This window comes from Pinus tabuliformis, chromosome 1_2, assembly GCF_031772625.1.
Source record: "Pinus tabuliformis cultivar Carrire ecotype Pingquan chromosome 1_2, CPIR1, whole genome shotgun sequence".
NCBI lineage: Eukaryota > Viridiplantae > Streptophyta > Pinopsida > Pinales > Pinaceae > Pinus > Pinus tabuliformis.
In genome coordinates, this window is record NC_142298.1 from 24478521 (window position 1) to 24503898 (window position 25378).

The 25378-nt window shown below is 35.5% G+C and overlaps 1 protein-coding gene across 1 annotated transcript in view; it reads left to right on the forward strand.

Moving 5' to 3' along the window:
• Positions 1 to 21255, forward strand: part of LOC149204149 (uncharacterized) — a 71419-nt gene extending 50164 nt beyond the window's left edge. The window contains exons 3-4 of the mRNA XM_089397056.1: positions 19580 to 20401; positions 20692 to 21255. Coding sequence (XP_089253182.1) covers positions 19580 to 20401; positions 20692 to 21255 — 1386 coding nt within the window. The remainder of the gene's footprint in view (positions 1 to 19579; positions 20402 to 20691) is intronic.
• The last annotated feature ends 4123 nt before the right edge of the window (positions 21256 to 25378 follow it).

Consider the following 25378-nt stretch of genomic DNA (forward strand, 5'->3'; position numbering starts at 1 on the left):
ATTTATGATGGTAGTTCGACAAAGAAATTCAATTTGTATCCTCCAACAAAAGCAATTACAGAAGTAGGAGATAATGAATGGGTCGATGATGAGGACAATATACAACCTGTCTTTAACATTTATGAAATCAGTGAAGATAGTCAAATTCTGAACACATTGGAAAATTTTGAAACATCTTCAGAATATGACCACACACAATTTCAGTTAGATTCATCAAGACAAATGTCTCTTTAATCTATGGAAGACTTCGGTAGTTCTACCATTGAGATTTTTCAAGGTAAAACATTGAATATCAACAAAAATTTGGAAAAATCACAACAGGAAGAGCTAACCAAAATATTGCAAAAGCGTTCTACTGCATTTGGATGGGAGTATACTGATATGAAAGGTATTGACCCTAAGACTTGCATCCATCATATCTATATCGAGGAAAATAGTAAACCAATCAGACAACCTCAGAGAAGGATGAATCCAAATCTTAGGGAGATAGTGAAAGAAGATCTCCAAAAACTACTCAATGTAAACTTCATTTATCCAATTTCAGATAGCCGATGGGTTTCTCCTTTGGTTATAGTACACAAAAAGAATGGTAAATGGAGGGTATGCATTGATTACAGGGAATTAAACAAAGCAACTTTGAGGGATCACTTTCCTTTGCCCTTTATCGATCAAGTATTAGATACATTAGGAGGAAAAAAGTACTTTTCATTTCTCGATGGTTTTAGTGGTTATAATCAAATTCAAGTAGCACCTGAAGATCAGGATAAGACCAAATTTACCTATCCATGGGAAACTTTTTCTTATCGAGTGCTTTGTTTTGGATTATGTAATGCACCCGCAACATTCCAAAGAGCAGTACTAGGAATTTTTTCTGATGTAATCCATGATTGTGTAGAGATTTATATGGATGATTTTACAGTTTATGGTGATTCGTTCGAAGAGGCATTAGAAAATTTGGAAAAAGTCCTTATAAGATGTAAAGAAACAAAACTCTCACTAAGCCATGAAAAATGCTTTATGATGTTTATTGAAGGTATTATTTTGGGACATCATATCTTAGGGGATGGGTTTAAAGTTGATAGATCAAAAGTTGAAGTCATCTCCAAGTTGCCTATTCCAAATTGTCAAAAATATGTTAGAAGTTTTTTGGGATTCACTGGATACTATAGAATATTTATAGAAAACATCACTAAAATAGCATCTCCACTCTTCAAACTGCTTACAAAATACTGTGAATTCAAATGGGATCCTGATTGCCAATCAGCATTTGAAACTTTGAAAACAAGAATATCTGAAGCGCCTATCTTGAGAGGACCAAATTGGAAACTCCCTTTCCATATTTCTACAGATGCTTGAGATACAACTTTAGGAGCTGTGTTGGGTCAAAAAGTTTTAGTTTCTTATGCCATTTACTATACGAGTAAAAATTTAACTCCCACTGAGTTGAACTATATTGTAATTGAAAAAGAGTTCTTAGTTGTTGTTCATGCAATCAATAAGTTCAGACATTATATAACAGGCTATGAAACTTTTATTCATACTAATCATTTTGCAATTAGATATCTAATGAACAAACCTATTACTAATGGCAGAGTTACAAGGTGGATCCTACTTTTACAGGAATTCAATATTACTGTGTTGGATAGACCAGGGAAACAAAATACAGTAGCTAATTTCTTGTCTAGGATTCAGAATACTAAAGAAGATTCTCCTGTAGAGGACAAGTTTCTCGATGAATATTTATTTGCAGTAACTACTAAGACCCCTTGGTATGCAGATATAGCTAACTATTTCGTTACAGGGAAACTACCTCCACATTTATTTCCTGGTGAAAGAAGAAAGATTATTCAATAGAGTTCAAAATATTCATGGATTTCTAACGAATTGTTTAAAACAGGGTCAGATCTTGTGATCATAAGATGTGTTAGGGAAGATGAAATGCCTAATATCCTCAAAGCATGTCATGATGAACCATGTGGAAGACACTTTGCTGACAAAAGGACAGCCTATAAAATCATCTATGTAGGATATTATTGGCCATCCCTCTTTAAAGATGCAAAACAATATGTCAAAAGGTGTGGCAGCTGCCAAAGAGTAGGGAAAACTACCCTTTCAAATGAAATGTCATTGCAGCCACAGGTACTCATCGACCCCTTTGAAAAATGGGCTTTAGATTTCATTGGACCTATTAACCCACCATCTAAACAAAGAAAGTATATATTGGTATGTACTGATTATGTTACTAAATGGGTAGAAGCCAAAGCATTATTTTCTGCTATTGAGCATTCAGTTGTTAGTTTTCTTTATGAGGATATTTTTACTCGCTTTGGTGTTCCAAGAGAAATAGTGTGAGATCAGGGAGGTCAATTCACATCCAACCTGGTGGAGAAGCTGATGGAAGAATACAAAGTCAAGCACAAAAACTCTACTCATCAAGCACAGAAACTCTACTCCTTACCATCCGTAGGAAAATGGTCAAGTGGAGTCTACAAACAAAGTTATTGAAGGCATCATCACCAAGACTGTTCATCTACACAGAAGAGATTGGGCAAAAAGGCTTCCTGAAGCCTTGTGGGCCTACAGAACTACATGGAGAAATACAACAGGACATTCTCCCTATGAACTTGTTTATGGGAAAGAAGTTTTGCTCCCCATTGAGTTCTAAGTCAAAGCTTTCAAGATGGCAGTTCAGTTGGGAATGGATCTATCAGAAGCCCAAAAGCATAGAATGGAACAGTTGAATGAGCTAGATGAGATCAGACAAGAAGAAATTCTAAGAACTAATCTAGTTGAATATCAAAGAGCTAAGTGGCATGACAAATACATTAAGGAGAAAAAGTTTCAACAAGGAGATTGGGCATTGCTATTTGATTCCAAGTTTAAAGATTTTAAAAGAAAATTTTAGACTCATTGGCTTGGGCCATATGAGATTGACAATATCTTTAGCAATGGAGCAGTAAGAATCAAAACCATTGATGAACATCAAACTCCTCTTACTGTGAATGGCCATAGATTAAAGATCTATCATAAGCCACTCTCAAAAGAGGAATTTGTCAAAATCTTTCAAGATAGTTCTGCAATAAGGCTGGTGAAGAAGAATCCTTCTTCTCCACCAGCCTAGCCTTTGTTCTTTTCTATTTTTATAAAAAAAAAAAATGTGTATAAGCCTAAAAACCAATCACTGATTGGCAGTCTTATACAGAAAATACAGGGCGAAAATCAGGAACTCCTGATGCCCTATATTTTCCAAAAAAATAATCTTTTCTCATTGTATTCATAGTTTCATGACATTTCACTCCACTTCATTTCACTCCACTACATTTCACTCCACTTCATTTCACTTCACTTCATTTCATTTCATTCCGCCAATAAAAACCCTCTCATGACCAGTTTTCATTCACTCAGTCATCATTTATCCATCTCCATTCAGTAATATGATCACTGTGTTAGTTTCTGCAGCTGAACCCAGTTTCCGCAGCCAAAAGCTAATTTTGTAGCCATCACTCTGTTATTCAACATTGACAGTGAGATGTTAGTTAAATGATAATGAAAAACAAATGTAGGTATGGGAAAGGAAGATATTTTGAAGATATAAAGCACCTAGAAGCATCATCAGGAAGCAGCCAATCAAAGGTCAGTGGACGAAAGTGGTAAGTTCCAAGCTATGAGAAAAGTTCATTTCAAATAGCATTTTAAAACACATTTTACATAGTTATGAAACCACCGGCTCCATTATATGTAATGATTCGCCTTGATAGCTTCCATAACCACTCCATGGCCTTTACATAATTCCACCACGGCTCTTTCCTACTGCACAAATTTCGTAGCCATTTTGTGAGCATGCTAACGTCTATTCCGTAGCCGTCTAGTTAAAAACTTTGTCGGGTTCACTCTATTTTCATAATGCCCCATCGAAGTTGCATTTATATTGCTAGTCTGCTCACATAAGCCTTCGTTTTGTGAACTCATTCTAGCCTTCGTTCTGTGAACTCATTCTCGCTACCTATTCTCTGTTCCTCCATTTACGACTACTGGTTTTTCTCCACAGTCCTTCTACATCCCCCGCAAGCACAACCGTCTCACCTCCGTCAGTCTATCACTCACGCAGATGTATTTTAAAGCAGGGGAAGGAATGGGTCATCTATTAAGAGCAAAACCGAAAGGGCCCAAATTTATGGAAGGGTATTCGCAATTGAAAAGCATGCTAAGGAAGGCACGGTGGCTACAATTCATTCAGAAATTTAGAGGCTACAACAAAGAAGTTACGAAGACTTTTGTGAGGTCTTTTGATGGCGTGGAAGCTAAGGTTGGAGACCTTAAATTCTCAGTCACAGAGGCATCCATAGCAGCCGCAATGGAACTCCCACAGGAGGGAGAATGGTGGTTCAAAAATAAAAGCTTTGACAAGAGAGCATGGAGGGTTATCCTACGCAATCTAGGTATGGATATAACCATTTTCAAACGTGGAATCCCTGTCTCTGCTTTAGAAGAAAAGTGGGCCAGTCTATTATTGATAATCCAGAAATTTATTACATGTGAGGGATGATTCGGGTCAAAATATATGTACGACACCCGGTTGCTGATGAATTTTCTAGAAAATCAAACTATTAATTTGCCTTACTTTTTGTTAAATAGCCTGAAAAAGATGGCCATCACTGTCCAAAAGAATCTGGGGGTTGTAGAACCCCACCTGTACCATCACGGGCTTGTGAAAATTTTGATTGAAAAACAATTGAAGGAAAAGAAGGACACCTGGGAGCAGTTTTTGGTTAGAAACTTCTTTCAAGGTCCACATGAAACACCTGAAAGTAGCTCATCAAGGAAAAGCAGGAGGAAGAAAATAAGTGTTAGAATTTAGGACACTCCTACTAACATAGTTAAAGAAACTAGTAGGGAAGAAAAACTATCTGAAAGTAGGAAGGAAAGAATTGAGGGTAAGAAGCCAAGAAAATCAAAAGGGAAAATAAATATTGAGGCTGTCTATCAAACCCCAGAACCTTCCTCGAAAGAGGACCACCAAATACTTTCGGAAAGACTAGTTTACCTTCAGGAATAGTCAGCTACAACAAAGAGAAAAGGGAAAGAAAAACAGAGTGTGGAGAAAGAAGACACTAGTTCACAAAATTTAAGGAGGAGCTCTAGACTTAAAGGAAAATTGAGGAAAGTACAAACAAAAGGGCCCCAGTTCATTGATTTAGGAGGAGAAATGTCGGAACAACCTTCAGCAATCCCTCCTGACCGTGGCCCACACCATACTCCTATTCCTCAGCCAGATTTTGAAAATAGTCCTTCTCGGCCAGATTTTGAGATCAATCCTTCTCAACCAGATTTTGGGGACAGCCCAAGGAAGACTACACCTGAGATAGATCCAATCCAGCAAGAAATGTATGATTATATTGAAACATTGGAGAAAATGGCCACAGACCAAGGCACTTCATCTGCCCAGCCTAATACAGCCCAAGAAGCTCAAATCCAATCACTAAAACAGGAAGTTTTTGAGCTAGAGGTCCTAAATAGACACATCAAAAGAGAAAAGGAAACATTGAAAGAACAAGGCAGGTTAGATAAGATTTGCATCTTTGGCTATGACAGAAGAAAATAGAAAATTGAAGAAAAAGAACAAGAGGTTGAGCAGGCTCTCATCAACCTCAAATTCAAGTGCCTAATGAGGAAGCCGAGGATGATAGTGGTCCCAAGAAAGAAGAAAAGAAGGTTGGATGTATTGGCAGAGGTCTCAGAACACATGAACTAAAAGGAGGATGGTCAAAGTTTTGGTTGCATGGGGACATGCAACACCTTCTCAGTGGGGGTATGTTGAGCTTTGAAACTACATCTCTCTTACACATTTTCCTAGAATTTTTCCCCTCACCATTACCCTATAAGCTATCAAAGAACATTGCATATTGAATCTAAAAGAGCATTTAAGTGGTTTTCTAACTATGTTTTTGTGTTTTCTGTTTGACTTACATTTTTCTCATTAGTTGCGGAATGCAGCCACTTTCCGCAGCTGTTTTTGTTAAACTCTAGGTTGCAGATGTCATCGGGAAAAACAAGACATGTGGGCAGATCAGGAATGACCTAGACATGGATCAGGTCCTATTGGTTTAGCCATATTCATTAAGGAAAGTTGTGGTCAACGGTGCTTAAACGAAGGAGTCCTATGGCAACAAGACTCTGTTTTCAAACACGTGAAGGATTCGTGGCCGTTCCTAGATCCATGGGGTCATGTTGACAACTGTAGACTACCCCACAATGCGAATCCAACAGCCACTTTTGATAGATTGAATAATCTCGGCAACCAATATGTTAAGTTTATGGACGCTGTCCTTTTACGTGTCCTCGGTTGAAGTAGTTTCATAGGAAAACAATTATGAAGTTTTTGTTATAAATAATGCATTTCCAAACACATAGAGTTAGTCTTTGTCAAGGAAAATTTTAAGGATGGAAAAATTTCTTGAAGTTTAAAAACATTGGCGAATCTCACTAATCCCTAATATGCAAACTATAAAATGTTTATTGATATATTTGTAAAATTATTCAAATTTATAATGATTTTACATATAGCCTCTATACAATGTTGGCGATTTTTAAGGTAAAATAATTTTATATTCTAAAATTTGGGCGAATCGTCTTTTATAAAATTGGAAATTGGCGAATCTTTTTTGTGGAAAAATCATGGAAAATTAGCCCACTGGGCGAATATTAGCCCCTAAAATTTTCCATGGTCTTTGTTGATGTAATTTTGATATTAAAGTTTATTGTGCTGTGACACTAGTCCCACTGTGGTAACGAGAGGATTATTGTTTTTTTTTGAAATATAAAGAAGATTCTGTTTTTATATGACTGTGTGAGCATAATTTTGGACTGGTAGCCTGTTGACCGAGGCTGTGTAGAGGGCCCCTGCATGCTGAGGTTTCATTTTCCTTGTTGCTGTAAAGTTTTTATGCATTGTTTCTCTATTTTCATTGCACATATTTCATAGTTATCCAACTGTGTATATTTCATATGCTATGGTATGAACATTTCATTCCTGTACATGATTTTTCAAGTTCTGTATATTGTTGTTAACACTAATCAGTGTGTGTGTGTTTCAGGATAGAGTAGGCCCGGGCATTTTCAGACAATTTTTGCAATAACTAGTGACATGAAATTAACCTCTCTGCTGACTTTGTTTTTCTTAGTTTTTTTAATTCCAGTTGTGCTTTGATCTCAGTCTTATTCACTTGCTTTGTTAGTTAGTTTAGATATCAAACTGCTCATATCATTGACGTTATCTCCTAAAGCCATAGCTTAGACTACATGGCGAGGTATCGGATTATGAATGATGCGATTTGATTTTAGCTTTATTTTTCTGCAATTAGATATCAATTTCGTCATATCATTGATGTTATCTCCTAAAGCCATAGCTTAGAATACATGGCTAGCTATCAGACTATGAATGATGAGATTTGATTTTAGCTTTATTTTTCTGCAATTAGACATCAATTTCCTCATATCATTGACATTATCTCATAAAGCCATAGCTTAGACTACATGGCGAGCTATTCGACTATGAATGAGTGAATTGATTTTATTTTTATTAGTTTGTAGTTTTTGACTTGTTTCAGTGCAATAGCTTAACTTATTTTTTTTTGTATTTAGATGAGCAACAAAAGTAGTGATTATATGATCAGTAGTTCATCCTTTATTTGATTCTACTAGCAATACATTTCCATTCTTGTTTAAGTGACAGTTTCATTTCTAGTACGTTTTGAGATCCTCTGAAGTGTTAAGCTCTGGAAATCAGCATAAAGGACATAATTGCCTTAAAATCTATATCCATACTTACCTTATGAAGTATTCTTAAAATTTAGGAATAGGATTTCCATTCACATTAGGAGAAACAAAGATAAAATCCCCAAAGAAAAACAAAAACTGAAAACAGTAAAAAGTGAGAAAGAGGTTGTCTTGCACATATAGTGCAGCACACTTCGTTAGTTTACGACTCCCAGTCGATAATTAATGTAGCAATTTAGGACATACTAAATTGCCTAAACAGTTTTCTAAATGAATTATTGAGGAACTTTCAATTAAGGAATGGGGTTTCTCAAATGAATTAACAAATAAGGATTGAGAAATTTTAATTAAGGAATGGGTTTTCTAAATGAATTAACGAGTGGATATTTAGATAGAGTATGATTAATTTTAAAAAATCCAAAATGGATCGCAAAAGTTATAAGATAGTTTGGGTCAAAAGGGTAGAGTAGGGAATCTACAGCTAACAATTTTAAAATATTGAAAGATATGGGAATTCACTACCAAAGATAGATGCCACCATGGATCAAAATTATTGTAAACCTAGGTAATCATGTATCCAAAGAACTAGAGTTACCTTCAAGTAAGATAGGTGGTAGAAGCTACATAGAGCCACTTTAGACAAGCACAAAAGCTATTGGGATATCTCCACCACTCAACCTAAATTAAATGCCAACTTGAATTTGAAATCCACAACCTACTCTCCCTATTCTAATAACAGTAACCCAAAAATATCCATAAATGTCAAGGAAAAAATCTTAAAATAGTAAGAAGTAAGGTTCAACTTTCCAAGGGATTTGTTCATGGACTTGAAACCAACCAAAATTCTCATTTTTTTTATATTGTTCCACAACTGTACCATCAACATTTCTTAAAATACGATAAGTTTAAAATTTTATATCCCTATTATTTGGATAAATACATGTTATCTCATCAATCTACATGCACAATTATTCAAGTTACTATCAAAATGAGTAAATATTGGATAAATGCACTTAACTTTTCCACTACCATGAAAGATTACTAATTAAACTTGTACTTTTCTTTTAAGTAGTTTCCAACTAAGCCAAAAACGCTGCAAAGGTATCATCTAATAAATCTCCATTACCATGCAAAGGTATGCTATTTAGAAATAGACATGCATTTACTACATTGAGCATTGAATCTAATAATATTGTTATTATTATGAATATGGTTATATATTATTTTGATTTATGGGATAAAATATTTGTAACCTTTTCTTTTTTCAGTGCAAAGAACTTGGAATATAAATATAATATATGATTTTAAATTGTGTTACATCTTTTGTTTTTCGAATTTATATGTAAATGTGATATGATTATTATTATAAATATAATAGTGTATTATATAAATGGAAAATAAAATTTGTTAATTAATAAAATTAAAAAAACATTAAAAAAATATGTTAACTATAATTAATTAAAAATAAAATTCACAAAATCATCTATATTTATTTATTAAATCATTTAAAATCAATCGGCTATAAATGTATCCAAATTGATCAATATACACGATAAATATATCCAAAAAAACATTACTCATTTACAAACTAAGAAATAAAAATACTATAAAAATAATTATACCTTGCCTTTTTCACATGATAGAACTTCCTTTTTACGGGATAGATTTTCTTGCACACAATGGTACTCTTATTATAAATATGTTGATTGTAATATTCTTATTGTAGATATGATACTGCATAGAATTCGGTTTATTTATTAGATTCTCAACTGAACTCAAGATAAGTGTAGTAATCTCAACTAACTATGGCACTTAGATGGACGGTTATGACACCTATTAAGTGATTGCAATTAGATTCTCCAACACTCCCCTTTAATTTGAACCACGTAAAAACTTAATTAAGATGCCTAGTGGTCTATGTCTCAGGGAGACTTGTAATTTAAAAAATTGAATTCAAATACGTTTACTTCAACTTATATTATATTATATAATCAATCTATAGGATATAAACATTTCCTGCCAAGTCCATCACATCAAACAATCCATCTGGGTGTGCATATCCAGCATCCCATCCAAATGATATTAGCAAACATGATACAGAAATAAAAGCAGTTCATAGACACAGAGTTGTTCCAAAATAGACATAAGAAGGCATAGATGATTATAGAAAAACTGACCAAAAAAGGTATGAACATGGCATATCTTATAATCCACCATTCCATCTATCCGAACAAGCGAGCAAGCAGCATGTCCTTCCATCCAAGTGAGCTTGTTGAAAGAAACTAGTAGACATAAAAAATATACAAAAAGGAGGCGATATAGAAATTACCCAGGAAAAGAAAATTCTCCAAACTCTAAAACATTGTGATTCAGTATTATTTCCATGTGAATATTACCAAAATTACCTAGTAGTCCTGTCTTTGAAAGTTCATGAGTTCCTTGTTCTATTCTCTGCCAGTGTGCATAATTGTAGAATTGTTGAGTTGGTTCCATAGTAGACCAATTCTCCCCAGCCAACCAAGTAGCAAAGGATTGTTAATGTTTTCACTACCCTTGATCTAATCTATGATCTTGGAATCCCCAAAGATATGAATAATAGGGATACCAAGGAAGGTGGTGAACCATAAGATGCCCCATAAATCCATTTTCTTCTGCCTTCGTATTAGTGCCAATTCCCCCATGCCAGTGAGTCTTGTATGCTAATTCATTTGAAATGGAAATCCAAAAACCACATCCACATATGTTTCATTGAGCATCACCATTAAAAAAACCCATTTGATATTCCATTTGAAGACTAGTTTGCTTGTGTTAATTTTTTTTGGAGCATGAATCATAAGAAGTGTGCATGGAAAGATTAGATAAAGTTTTTCAAAAACCTTATAGAAATATTTCATAGAGTTCTGAAAGATGCATTTATTTCACCATTTCCATATATCCCAAAAAATTATAAGTGCAATGGATCCCTAAGATGTCTTCTGAATACTCCACCACTTCATACAATCCACAATATAGTCATGTTGTATATAAGGAAAATGATATATGATGACAACTTTTTCCATACCTGAACCGTATGTTAACACTTGAGGAACATGTGCTTGTTGTTTTCCGCGTCCGTTCTGCAAATAGGACAAATACTGGGACCATGCCACTGCCTCTTCTGCAAATTCTCCCATGTGAGATTTTTGTTATGGAATAACAACCATGATAAAAGGATGATTTTGTTTGGGATTCTAGTCTTCCAAAAGTCATATAAAACATGTTTCTCCCCTTGCCGAGCATCCCCGACAAGGAGAAGGATATGTATCAGCAACAATGTTGTTTCCAGACTTCATCTTCACTATCCAAATAATATTGTCATGAAATCCTGCAAAACAAATACCAAGATGTTTCATACCAGCAACAATCCGGTTCCATTCCTGGTCCCATTTCCCAAATAGACCCAACTCCTGTGCACTTTTCCATAGAAGGCAAGGACCCCACCATTGGGCAATGGCTTGACTCCAGAATTATATGCCACATCCATTTAAGAACTATATGAGCTGCTCAGTGATAATACAATCATTGCCAGCACCCAGAATCTGGCCAATACCTATAAGTATCCCGTGGTCCGATCCCATGGTCCATGCCAGATGTTGAAGAAAGATATTAGCAACATTATGAAAGCTAAGCGAGATTATCAATCCATATGTGGATCCAATAGTGCCTTTTCGGTACCAAAATAAAAATCATGGTCCTTCAAAATTTTATGTCTGATAACCCTACTCCAAAACCTAATTCTGTCTTTCATCACTTGACGAGACTTTTATCCCATTAGTGTACCCAAATTTGACTTTGTGGAGCCCTCATAGCTTTCAACAATTTCATTCAAATGTGACGGTGATTTCATGCACCTCGAATGTTGAAAAAAAGCTTGTGCCTCAGCTTGTATGATTTCAATGCTCTTCTCAATAGACAACGTCTATGTTGAGACATGGAAGTTGAGAAAATCATTTGGCAGGGCCAACTCACTTGTTCATTGGGGAGGAGTATGTTGATCATTCAAAAAAAAATTAAAGAAAAAAATTAAAACTTATTTCTTCCTTCTCTTTCAACTAAGGAAAAATAACGATCTTCTTCATCCTCTTCATAGAATGGACTTCACACCACTAGATTCTTGAAAATAATGGAGGCTTCTTCTCCTCCTCGAATTCTAATGGCAAAAGTGTCCTCATACACGTAATTTTATTAATCAGGAAAAAAATAATTACATAATTTTATTTTGCAAGAGTTTACACCCGAACATCCAAACACTCTTGCAATGAGCTATTTATAAGCTCCATGTCCTAACTACCTCTAATTATGGATCACTTATTAAATAACAAGTGTCCATTTTCAATAAATGATATTCAAACCAACTAGCTAACAAATATCCTAAAATAGAACCTAAGATACAACACATTTGGAGAGTCATATCTAGTTACAACAATATACTAATTCTAAATAATTAAACATTCTAGAATAATAATTATTAATTTAATATCTTAAATTAATAATTATTTTATTTTAATTTTATAACCTATGATAAAATTGTATTTTTGGATCATCTAACATTCCCCCCTATGATCCAAAGATACATTACAACAGATACCAAGTTCATCCCTGAACTTAGTAAATTTTATTCTGCCAAGCGGTTTCGTGAAAATGTCGGAGATCTGATCTTCAGAAGGACAATAAACTAGCTTCAGGACATCTTTGGCAATGAGAGATCTGATATGATGATACTTGGTGTCCACATGCTTTGTCTTTGAATGAAAAACTGGGTTCTTGGAAAGTTTGATGGTTGATTGGCTGTCAATGAACAATGATGTAGCTTCTTCCTGAGAAATTCCCAAGTCCTGCAAAATTATGCACAACCAAACAATTTCACATGCTGCTTCCCATGCTGAAATGTACTCTGCTTCTGCTGAAAAAGTGGCCACTGTAACTTGTTTCTTACAACTCCAAGATATTGCTGCTAACCCCATGTTCATTAAATAACCTGATGTTGATGCTCGATCATCAATACTCCCAGAAAAATCAGCATCGGAATATCCACCAAGTACAAAATTTTTAGTCTTTGTGTAAAGAAGACCAAAATATTTTGTTCCTTGGAAATATCGAAGAACTCTTTTGGCTGCATTCCAGTGGTTGTCTCGTGGTTCCTGCATAAAACGTGAAAGAATACTGATTGCATAAGATAGATCAGGATGAGTATTTGTCAAATAAATCAAGCTACTAATCAACTGTCTGTAAGTTGTACTGTCCACGTTTTCCCCCCTTCAAATTTTGAAAGTTTCAAGTTTTGCTCCATGGGGGTGAGAACGGGCTTGCAATCCTACATGCCAAATCGCTGAAGAACCTCTGCTGCATACTTACTCTGAGAAATGAAAATATGATGTGGATGTTGGAAGACTTCAACTCCAAGATAGTAGTGAAGTAATCCCAAATCTGTCATCTTAAAACCTGCATGTAACTCCTTTTTCACCTCTGCAATATGATCATCATGGTTACCAGTAATGATCAAATCATCTACATACATAACAAGAATTATGAGATATTTTCCCTGTTGTCGCACATACAAAGTATCATCAGATTCACTTCATTGAAAACCAACTTTCTTAAGGTATTCATCCATATTTGCATACCAAGCTCGGGGAGCTTGTTTTAATCCATATAAAGCCTTGATCAATTTGCAGACTTTATGCTCTTGTCCTTCAATTTCAAAACCTGGCGGTTGGGTCATATACACTTCCTCCTGTAAATCCCCATTGAGAAAAGCGCTTTTCACATCCATTTGATGAACTTTCCATCCTTTTTGAGTGGCCAATGCAAGTGTTAATCGGATGGTGTTCCATTTAGCTATAGGAGCAAAACTTTCCTCATAATCAATGCCTTCTTGCTGTGCAAAACCTTTTGCGACAAGTTGTGATTTATACTTTTCAAGTTCTCCCTTCTGATTATACTTAATTCTGTAAACCCATTTGTATCCTATGGGTTTAACATTCTGTGGACAATCAACAAGTTTCCAAGTGTTGTTATCAATCACTGCTTGATATTCTTCAACCGTAGCCTGTTGCCATTCTTTATGTTTTATTGCTTCTTTGTATGTGGAAGGTTCTATAAAATCATTTGCTATCAAGGAAAAATTGCCTTCACTTCTATGTGCCCTTCTGGTGCTTGTTTTATTTTGCTCATCAGGCTTTACATCTTTCAAAAGTTGAACTGCTCATTTCGGTAGTTGGTGCTCACTTGTTTGTGCTTCTGTAAAATCTCCATCATTGTAGAGAGGATTAATATAAACTGATGTTCTTCGTTAAAGTGAAGAATGTGGAGAATCACTGTCAGAAGAACTGCTATTGCTTGGAGATGCGAATGAACTGCTAGAAGACCCAGATGATGTTGTTGATGTAGATGGATTGGATGACTCATCTTCAGAGGAAGGAAAATCAAGTTCATACCAATTTGGTGAAGTTGGTTGACTTTTCATTTTTCCATTTCGTTTACTTCCCTTAGTTTCTAACTTTTGAAGAAGATTTTCAATTTCTTCAGCACTCTTACTCTCAGTTTCATCAAAAATGACATCCCTGCTCACAATGAATTTTCCATTGGTCAAAAGACGATATCCTTTCTTCTCATCAGAATAGCCAATCATTGTGCATTTTAAACTTCTTGAGTCAAGCTTAGTTCATTTTTCTTTTGGAACTAAGGCATAACATACTGATCCAAAAACTCTAAGATGTTTAACTCGAGGTTTGAAACCAAACCAAGCTTCATAAGGTGTGATTCCGTCTAAAGAAGCAGTTGGAGATCTGTTTCTTAAGTAGACAGCTGTATGAATTGCTTATGCCCAATATGTTGGACTTAAACTCTTGAAAGTTAACATGGATCTTGCCATTCCTAGCAAGGTGCGATTCATTCTTTCGACTACTCCATTTTGCTGTGGAGTGTAAACATTAGTAAGATGTCGTCTTATGCCATTTTCACTACAATAAGTTTTGAATTCATTTGAAGTGAATTCTCCCCCATTATCTGTCCTGAGAGTACCTATCTTTTCTTTGACTTCATTTTCAACAAGTTGGCGAAAAATTTTAAACTTCTCAAATGTTTATTCTTCAAGAAGTAAACCCAAGTCATTCTGCGGAAATCATCAATGAATAGTAAGAAATAATTGCAACCACCAAAGGAAGTTTGTAGTGGTCCACAAACATCACTGTGAACTAGTTGTAGCAGCCTGTTTTCATGCCATGAACTTGTTGGAAAACTTTCTCGTATTTGTTTGCCATAAATGCAAGCTTCACATTTTGCATTTTCCTTTTTGAAAGTGGGAAGTCCTTTAACCACTCCTTGTTTCTGTAACTGAGAAAGACTCTCAAAATTTAAATGTACATATCTTACATGCCATAGTCTTACAAGTGAAATACCTGTACTCACTGCCCCTGCAAAATTAGAATGCCTTGGAATAACTGTTCCTTTCATCCTTAACAATTTTCCATCTTCATACCCTGTCATGACTGTTTTCGAGTTCTGTTTAACTGAATTAATATTGACTAAACCATCTTCCATAATCACCTGATGTCCTGCTTGTCGAATCGTGACTAAAGAGAGAAAATTTTTCTTAAATGTTGGTACATACCATACATTGGAAATCATTTTTTCTCCAATGCCAGGGAGAAAAACTTTAACTGCTCCTTCTCCATAAGGAGTATGTTTTGTATCATCAGCAAGAAAAATGGAATTAAGTTGGCAATCTTGAAAATTCCAAAAAAATCATGTCGACAAGTCATGTGCGGAGTTTCCCCGGAATCCAAGATCCAGAAATCTTCATAGTCACTTCTAAGATGGGATGAAAGTTGTGATGCTGGCGTGGAAGTAAAAACATATTCTGAGTTATCATCATCTTGATCATTTGCAAATTGCACTGAATGCTGCTGAAACTTGGGAATTTTATTAAGTGAAGTTCAAAAATATTTAGCATAATGGCCAACTTTATTACATCTTCGACACACAATTTGACTTAAGTCTCTTCCTCTTCCTGAAGATTGTCCTCTACCTCTGCTTTGACTTCTATGTTGAGATTGTCCTCTACCTTGATTATTATTTCCTTGTCCTTGAAAATTGCCTCTTCTATGGTTGTTTCCTCTACCTTGAAAATTATTCCTTCTTGAACTGTTGCCTTTGTTAAATTTGTTTCCTCTGCTTTGGCTTCGACCTCGAATTTTTACATTATGTGTTGCTTGATTCTGATTACCTCTGTCTCTGCCTCGAGAACTGTCTGCTGATGATTTACTAGTGCTGGCCTCTGTGAGAAAAACATCTTCACCAACTTTCTTCCTCTTCCCAAAAGTTTTATCATGTTGAGTCGACATTTCACAGAGTTCATCAAACTTTAGTTTCTCTAATTTCCTAGTTAATTGTAGAGTCTCCAAAAAATGTGTGTAGGAAGAAGGAAGTCTAGCAATTACAATTGTGACCATAAAGCTATCATCAATTGCTGGAAAATCAGCATTAATGATTTCTTGCCTAATATTCTTAAGTCTTGAGATATATTCAAGTACATCACCCCCTTTAATCAATTTTTGTTGTAACAATTTTTGTTGTAACAATTTTAATTGTAAATCAACTTTCTTTGATTCAGGCTGAGTATCAAAGAGGTCTTTAAAAGTTTTCAAAGCAGACCATGCATCTGTGGAATTTTCTATATGGACATACGTTTCATCATTCACAGAAGATTTAATAAGAGCTACGGCTTTGGCATTCTTAACTTCCCATTTTGCTAGTGCAACTGCATCTGTGGGTTTATTCGGCTTAACATCTCCATCACATATACCCTGGCATAATTCACTGTAATTGAGAGTGCTTTCAATGAGATGGTGCCATGTTTTATAAGATTTGGTGCCTTCAAGTTTGTTGGAATCAGAAAACAAATTAATCAACTTAGACATTGTAGCGTTGAAGCTTCACACTAAGAATCAGAACAGAAATGACAAGAGGGAAAACACAACACACCACGCAAAAAACACGATCTATCGGGGCTTGGCCTTGACCCTCGTATAGTCATTGAAGCAGGAGAAAAATGACTGAGCTTTGCACTTGGCTCTAGTCAATTTCTGAAAAATTACAGGGCAACTTTCAAAATTTGACTTTTATAATGACGCTCTTGCAAAACTTGGTAAAAAAAGTTACCCTCCCAAAAGTAAAATTACTTTGAGTTACACTAATCCCCTTAAAAAATTATAATTAAAATCCCCTTATTTCTCTAAAAAAATTCACAACCATAAATATTTACAAATAACCCCTCACACCTTATTTCTCCAAAAATATTATTTTACAAATAATAAAAATATCCTTATCTCTCCAAATTACAAATTACAAACTATATATAACACAAACCTTATCTCTCCAAATTACAAACTATTAAAAAACTTTATGATTCACCTTATTTCCCATTAAAAAAAACTTTATTATTCACCTTATCCCTCCATTAACATTACTCTCTTTTCTTTTTAAAACTCCAAAAAAAAAATGAATTTTACGTGAACTTCAAAACTGTGAATAAATCTACTTTTAAAGCATATATCATGCTTTTTAAAAAAAGCACATCCTTTGACCATTTAAACTAACTCACGCTGGCTTTTAAAAATCCACGCTGGTTTGCTCACGCTGGCTCTTTGCAGTAAATTATGAATGCTCACGTTTCACTTTGGCTTCAATGTGGATTCAAATTCAAGTTAAGAGATGAAGAACGGTCCATTTGTTGCTAGCCAAGTTGAGATTGCGGCCTTATCATTCTCCTTTGCAGTGAAATTTGATTGGAGTGCTGGTCTCTTTTTTTTTTTGGAATCCAATTTCGAATCCTCGTGCTTTGTTCAATTCCGTGGCCCTGGACTGAGAAACAAACCACAGTGCAGTGCCTTGTTCAGAAATTCAGCATGTGGGAGGGCAGCCCGAAAACAGATTTAAATACAAGCATGCTGGGTGATCAAACATCCATTCAGCCGCGGACAAGAATTATGAAATGCAGGCTCTGGTAATTGTTGTCAGTGTTTTGAATATGCGTTGTGCAGATTCAAAAGTTTCGACCTTTTGAAAATGAGTACAGAGGATCAGGCTCAGAATAATCGGTTATTTCAAAGGCCCAGCTGAAGCATCCATTGATGCGGTACACTTTATCTTGAATGAACTCGTTCTTAAATCTGAGAAGCCACTCACGAATTGGTGTTTGAACGCTGGTTCTTATTGCTGGAGGATGCTGCTTCAAATGCCAGACCACAAAACACTGAATCAATGCCAGACCACTTATAAACCATGTATAAATCGATGCCAGAATGCTCAACGCAGGGGATTTGAGCATAAATTGATGCCAAAATGCTCAACGCAGGGGATTTGAGCATAAATCGATGCCAGAATGCTAGAATGAACTCGAAGATTTGGAAACAGCGGCCAAATATTATGATATAGAAAGATTAGAAACTGATTGGAATGGCATAATCGATGTAAACCACTCTCATGAAAATGCAACATCGATTTGCAGAATCAATTTGAATGTTTTGAAAGGACTTTAAAAAACAATTAAAATATACAGCGTTGTCCCTTTTTTTTGCTTTTATTCACTCAAACAATTTGAAAAAGTCACACAGATTTGCATTTGCTGCTTTAAAAAATGATTTTAGAATTTGCAGATCTAAAATCAATAAAAAAAATAATTGCAAATTTCATACCAATTTTTTGCTGATCACTTCAATGGAGGTTTCCAAAAACTTGTAGAGTTGGAATCTCCTCCTCACATCCACTGCAGCATTACTGGAGCTCTGATACCACAATAATGGCAGAAGTGTCCTTAGACACGTAATTTTATTAATCAGGAAAAAAATAATTACATAATTTTATTTTGCAAGAGTTTACACCCGAACATCCAAACACTTTTGCAATGAGCTATTTATAAGCTCCATGTCCTAACTACCTCTAATTATGGATCACTTATTAAATAACAAGTGTCCATTTACAATAAATGCTATTCAAACCAACTAGCTAACAAATCTCCTAAAATAGAGCCTAAGATACGACCAGGGATCAAAATTGAACACATCAGAGCCCTTCAAAGGGTCTCTGGCACGTCAGAGAAGTAGGAAGAAAATTTTACCAATCAAAAAAAATTTAAAATTTGATTTTTGACATTTAAAAAAAAAATTGGAATAATATCTTAAAATTTTTTAAGAAGTGCTCTCAAATTGTCAACTTTTTTTTTTAAATTTCATTTTTTCTGAAATTAGAATTTTAGGAATGTTCAATTTGTAAATTTCTTTTCATGTTAAAACTTAAATCCCTTTTCAGAAACTCCCATTTCAAAAACAACAGTTTCCTTTTGAGTTGTTTTTTCTAATTGTGCATATGATGCAAGTTCTTATTAATTATTATGTCACAATTACCTTTTGATACCATTACATTTGGCAGTTTCTCAGTTGCTCCCATTTCAAAAACAACAGTTTCTTTTTGAGTTTTTTTTTCTAATTTTTCATATGATGGAAGTCCTTATTAATTATTATGTCACAATTACCCTTTGATACCATTACATTTGGTAGTTTCAATTGAGAGCGACTAGATGTCAATATGGGCCATGTATTAGGTCTATAATTTCACTGGGTTGTGCAGCAAGGTTTGACGACGATTTAAGCTGGAGAGGAGCATAGATTCATCATTCAGCAAATGCTATGCCAATTTTAGAAGGGAAAAAATTTCGATATGGAAATTCAGCGATGGTAAAGGGGACTTTCTTTATTCTCAACAGGATATAACAGACAAGGCGGTGGCTTACTTCAAAAACCAGTATAAAAGATCGGCAAAATGCAAAATCCAGGACATTTTATGGGGAATTGAACTATTCCCTTGCATGTTTGATGAGGTTTCAAACGAGCAAATATTCAAGCCAGTTTCAGAGGATGAGTTGCTTACTACTATGAAATCCTTCAAAAAGGACAAGAGTCTTGGTCCAAACGGCTGGACGGTAGAATTCCTCATTCATTTCTTCGTCATCATAAAAGTTGATCTGTTGCAGATGGTTGAGGGCACCAGAATGGCGGGCAATATTAATCAAAAACTCACCTCTACCTACATAGCGCTTATTCCCAAGAAGGGGGATGCTCAAACTTTTAAGGACTTTAGACCGATCTCGCTATGTAATATTTCTTACAAGATTGTTTCGAAGCTTATAGCTGAGAGGATCAAAGGCATTTTATCAGAGTTTTTAACAAAGGAGCGGCATGGTTTCCTGAAAGGAAGAAACATACATGACGTTGTGGCAAGTACTCAAGAGGGTCTGTACGCCATTCATTCAAAAAAATGTGATGCGGTTATTCTCAAAATCGACCTCTGGAAGGCATACAATTGCCTGGATTGGGGCTTCATTAGGTGTTTGCTGGCAAATATCGGTCTGAATTCCAATATGATCAACTGGATCATGGCATGTGTTGAGCCAGTGGACTATGCAATTATCATCAACGGGATTCCATCCCCATTCTTCCGTGCGGAAAGGGGTCTTTGTCATGGATGTTCACTCTCCCTGCTGCTATTTATTTTGGCAATGAATTCTCTTAGCCTGCACATCAATAAGGTTGTCAATGAAAACATGTGTCGCCCCCTTAAAATATGCAAAAACATTTCAATCTCACACAATTTATTTGTGGATGATATCATATTATTTGGCTTGCTTTGCAGGGTCACCTGGATATGCTACTATGAAATCATAAAAAACATCCAGATGGCTACGAGTTTGATAGTTAACAATGAGAAATCTGCAATCTATCACAACGAAACAAATCAAGAAGCTGTTGAATGGTTATTGATCTTTTTGTAATAAAAGTGCAATCTATCAGCTGTGGTATGAAGTATTTGGGTTTCCAGATCAAAGCTAATGGTTACTCAAAATCTGATTGGGGTTGGATCCTGGACAGATTTTACAGGAGGATATCAGCTTGGGAATTCAGGTGTCTATCCCTGGCGGGAAGAGTGGTTCTTGTGCAATCAGTATTGAACCAACTCACGGTTTACTGGGCACATTTATTTTCTATACCTGCAAGTATTATTAAAAGCATGAATAGACTGTCAGCTAATTTCATCTGCGGAGGAAAAGCAGACAAGAGGAAATTCCATCTCACAAAGTTAGCCAGTATCTCTTTACCAATGAGCATGGGGGGTTGGGGTTTACTTGATATGCACTCTTTCGAAAGGGCCCTGTTGTGTAAATCGCTATGGAGAGCTGTTCATGGTGAAGGTCCATGGAGTAACATGATGCAGACGAAATACTTAAGAAGGAAGAGCTTAACTTTCTGGCACAGAAAAGGAATGATCGGGGCTTCATATGGTTCCTCAATTTGGCTTAGCCTTCGTAAGATTGAAGCTTATTTTCTGAAGAACTTAATCTGGCATTTTCAAAATGGTAACAAGATTCTTATTGGTAAGGACTAGTTTAAGAGTAACATCGAGGAGATTAATATCCTTGAACCTCTTTTGAATTTCCTTCACAGAAGAGGATATTTCTATTGGGATAAGATGATAGATGATTGGCAAGGACCTATTCCTCTGTGGAAAGACGCAACCACACTACAGATGCCTCAGAAGATCGCATTTTAGTGGGATTGTATAAGGGCGGGCCTTAGAAACTGTGGTATATTTCGCACTGTGGACTCCGACTACCTAATATGGAACCACTCGAAGGAGATGAATGTAATAAGAGTCAAAGAAGTATATCAACACATTGTTGACTCAAAGCGATCTCCACACAATCCTATCTTCCCACTAGTTTACTGGAAGGATGGCTGCCCATCGAAAATGATTCATTTTGCATGGCTTACCTTTCATAATAGGAATTTAACCTGGGAGAATTTGATGAAGCGAGGATGGCACGGACCGGGCTTATGTCCACTATGCAGATCAGAAGGGGAAAATAATGTTCACCTGTTTTTAAATTGCTTTAGATCTCAACAAATTTGGCAGACTCTGGAGAACTGCTAAGGAGTCCAACTCAAGGTGCATGCTTCAATTAATGAAATGATCGTTTCATGCAGCGTATAGAAGTTAACTTGGAGAAGGTTCTTCATCCTTTCCCTTGGAACATTTGGAAATGACGTAACAACGTCATTTTCAATGGTACAAAAATATCCAACTCAGAAATCATCTTTAAAATAGTCGTTGCTTTCGAAGCCCTCCCACAGAAATCTATCAATCATAAAAGGGTCGATTCCTCTGACCAATCTATGGAGTGCTCTCCCTTCCCTAAGGCGTTCTTTGACGATGTTGAACAGCAAGGCACATGCGGCTGTGGGATCCTGATCATGATAAATGAAAATACACAGTTCGTCATTCACTGAAACAGGGGGAGAGGTTCCAATAGTAAAGCGGAGGCCATGGCTCTCGCTGGGTTATTAAAATTTTGCCTCTTCCTTGATCTTCAGCATGTTTCGATATTTGGAGATTCGAAGGTTATGGTTGACTTCATCTCAAGAAAAAATCATATTTCAGTGCCACATTTGATTGGCTGGATGGATAGGACCAATTTCTTCTGGGACTCTATGGTCGAAGGTTCTATTCACTATATCCGTAGGGACAAGAATATTCAGGTTGATTCACTGTCTAAAATGGGTCTTCATGCTGCTACAGGTTTATGGTTTTTGCAGATTTTCTCTGAGGGGGAAAGCTATCATATCCAGGAGTTTAATCTGCTGGATTTCAAGGTACATTTTTGTTCTTCACAGGTTTCCCTTGGCGCGTTACGATCATATGCAGCTGCTTTTGCATATCTTGTGTATATGGGTGGTGTTATGATGCTATTGAACATGCTTATGTTTCATGTTCTCTATGGTCAACTGGTTTTTATTCATAGGAGACCCCCCAGATCATTTTGTCACAGCTTGATATCTTATCATATAGCTGGATTTCTCCCATGCTAATCCCATTTTGACTAAATTCAATGGGTCTTTTTCAGATGTAAATATTTGAACTCTTATATCTCTCATATAATATAATATTCAGCTTTTTCATCCTGAAAAAAGGTTTAAGCACGATTTATGTTTGGAGAGGAGCGCATTCAACATGCTTCCTAACATACTGGATTTGATTTGTTTACAGATTCCCAATTCCTGGTATGTTTTCATATTAAAAAAGGAGATACCAAAAACATATACACCTTTATACACTCTTTTGTTGAATCCTAAACCTGTTTAGAATTTTACTGAATTTTTTCATTCATGCAATAAACTTAAATTTGATTGAGCTACTTGTATATTGGCTTGAACGTTCTGGTCACAAAAATTTCCTACAAAATTAATCCTTATCTGAATTGGAGCAGGAATATACGTCTCCTATTTATCCATTAATGGTAAATGCATCTGATACATTAGTTGCAGCTCATATCAGACCTGCCTTATACACAACATCCATGGGGTTGTTGTTCCACCATTCTCTTGTGAAAAATAAAAAGAAATTTGAAAATAATTTACTGTTGTCAATTGAATTGCTCTTTTTTTTTTATGCTTTTCATTATAGAAGTGCGACTTGAATATGTGCCCTTCTAAATGAAATTAAGACCTGCCCTTCAAATTTGATCACTGGATACGACACATTTGGAGAGTCATATCTGGTTACAACAATATACTAATTCTAAATAATTAAACATTCTAGAATAATAATTATTAATTTAATATCTTAAACTAATAATTATTTTATTTTAATTTTATAACCTATGATAAAATTGTATTTTTGGATCATCTAACAAATTCTTCATCTTTGTTGCTCTCTCTAGAGTCTTATGTGACCTAAAGCTCTAATACCATGACAAGAAATTAAAACTACCGTGGAGAAGAAGATTTCTCTTCTTAATATTCTGAAATAGTTAAGTAAGATTACATTGGAGACATCAATAATAAATGATTGTAGTAAGTCTGAACTCAATTCAGGATAACTCGAATGATCTCAACTAACTATGGCAATTAGATGGACGTCTATGAAACCTAGCAAGGTGGCTGGAATTAGATCCTCCAACAATTTGAATCTCTCGCCATGATATGGTATTTATCAAATGAATTATTGCTAAGGATACAAAGGCCATGCCTTTCAAATTCAACCATACATGGTTGAAAGACCTATAATTTTCAAAGTTGGTGCGTGAATCGTGGATGCATCCTTTATATTTCGACCTGATAAGCGGATGGAGAAGGTAAGTTATAAACTAAAAATATAAAAAAGGTTGTCGGATGTTGGATTTGCGAGCCTAAAGAAGCCACTTGGAAGGAACTATTATCGAGTAGGAAATTAAGGATCTAGCCCTTCAAATCCAGTGTTCTTTTCCACGCAGTGTAAGAAGGCAATATTCAATATTATGGAAAAGAGGAATAAAATATTGAAAAATAAAGAAGATGAATGGAGGTTAAAAAGTAGAATGTGTTGGATTCAAGACGGTGACAAGAACACCTGTTTCTTTCATAGGGTGGCCTCCAAAATAAAGAGTGCAAACTCCATATGGTACATAAGATATGGAGACAGTAAGATTCTCTCATCACAACATGACATTGGAAAAGAAGTTAATTTTTTGCGGTCCAAATCCAGGGCATCAAAGGAATGATCAAATGGTCATGGCTAATGCGTTCCCCTAGATGGTAAATGAAGAAGTGTTGGAGATGATGGATAGGCCAATCTCTTTGGAAGAAACAACCTTTGTCCCCACTCGCTGTGTGGAACAATCACTTAATTCTCATTTCTATCTTCGTGATTACTATGTCGATTTTATTCACCCAACTTCTTTCTTTTCCAAAGTGTCTATGGATTTTATTCATCCAATTTCTTAGTTCGCCAAAGTTTGTGTCGATTTTATTCATCTAATTTCTTTTATTTTCCAAAGACGCTTAACATGACGACTATGCAAATTCGCAAGACAAACACGGCTCATGGGAAAATTTCATATGCTTGGTAATTCTACAAGGCAAATATGAGTGCTTGACAAGTATATCAAATAGTAAATTTCTTTGTCATCTACCTGACAAACAAATCCAATCAAATCCATATTCACATAATTACTTTAGTCCCACTAATCGATCTTTCTCTCAAATTACGTTATATTTTAAGCGGATGTTAGCTTTGATGTTAAATGAACCGATGTTATTCTTAAGATGGTGCAAAGTAAAATTTGATTCAGTTTCAATAATTCATAAAAAAAATTAACTCTATGGTGCACTCTCATCTAATCGAGAGGATCAATTGATTACTATCATCATCCTTTGATATAGGAATCTTTGACCGTGACATGATATTTTTTGAATGTAGTGGTGCTAAGAATATGTGGTTGAAAGACATAGAATTTTCAGAGCTTTTGGGCAAATCATGGATGCATCCTTTATATTTTGACCAGGATAAGCATATGGAAAAGGTAACATATAAACTAAAAAAATTAAAAAATGTTGTCCAATCTTGAATCGAATGGAGGTTGAAAAGTAGAATGTGTTCGATTCAGGACGATGACAAGAAGACTTTTTTCTTTCACTGGGTGACCTCTAAAATAAAGAGTGTAAACTCCATATGGTTCATAAGAAATGGAGAC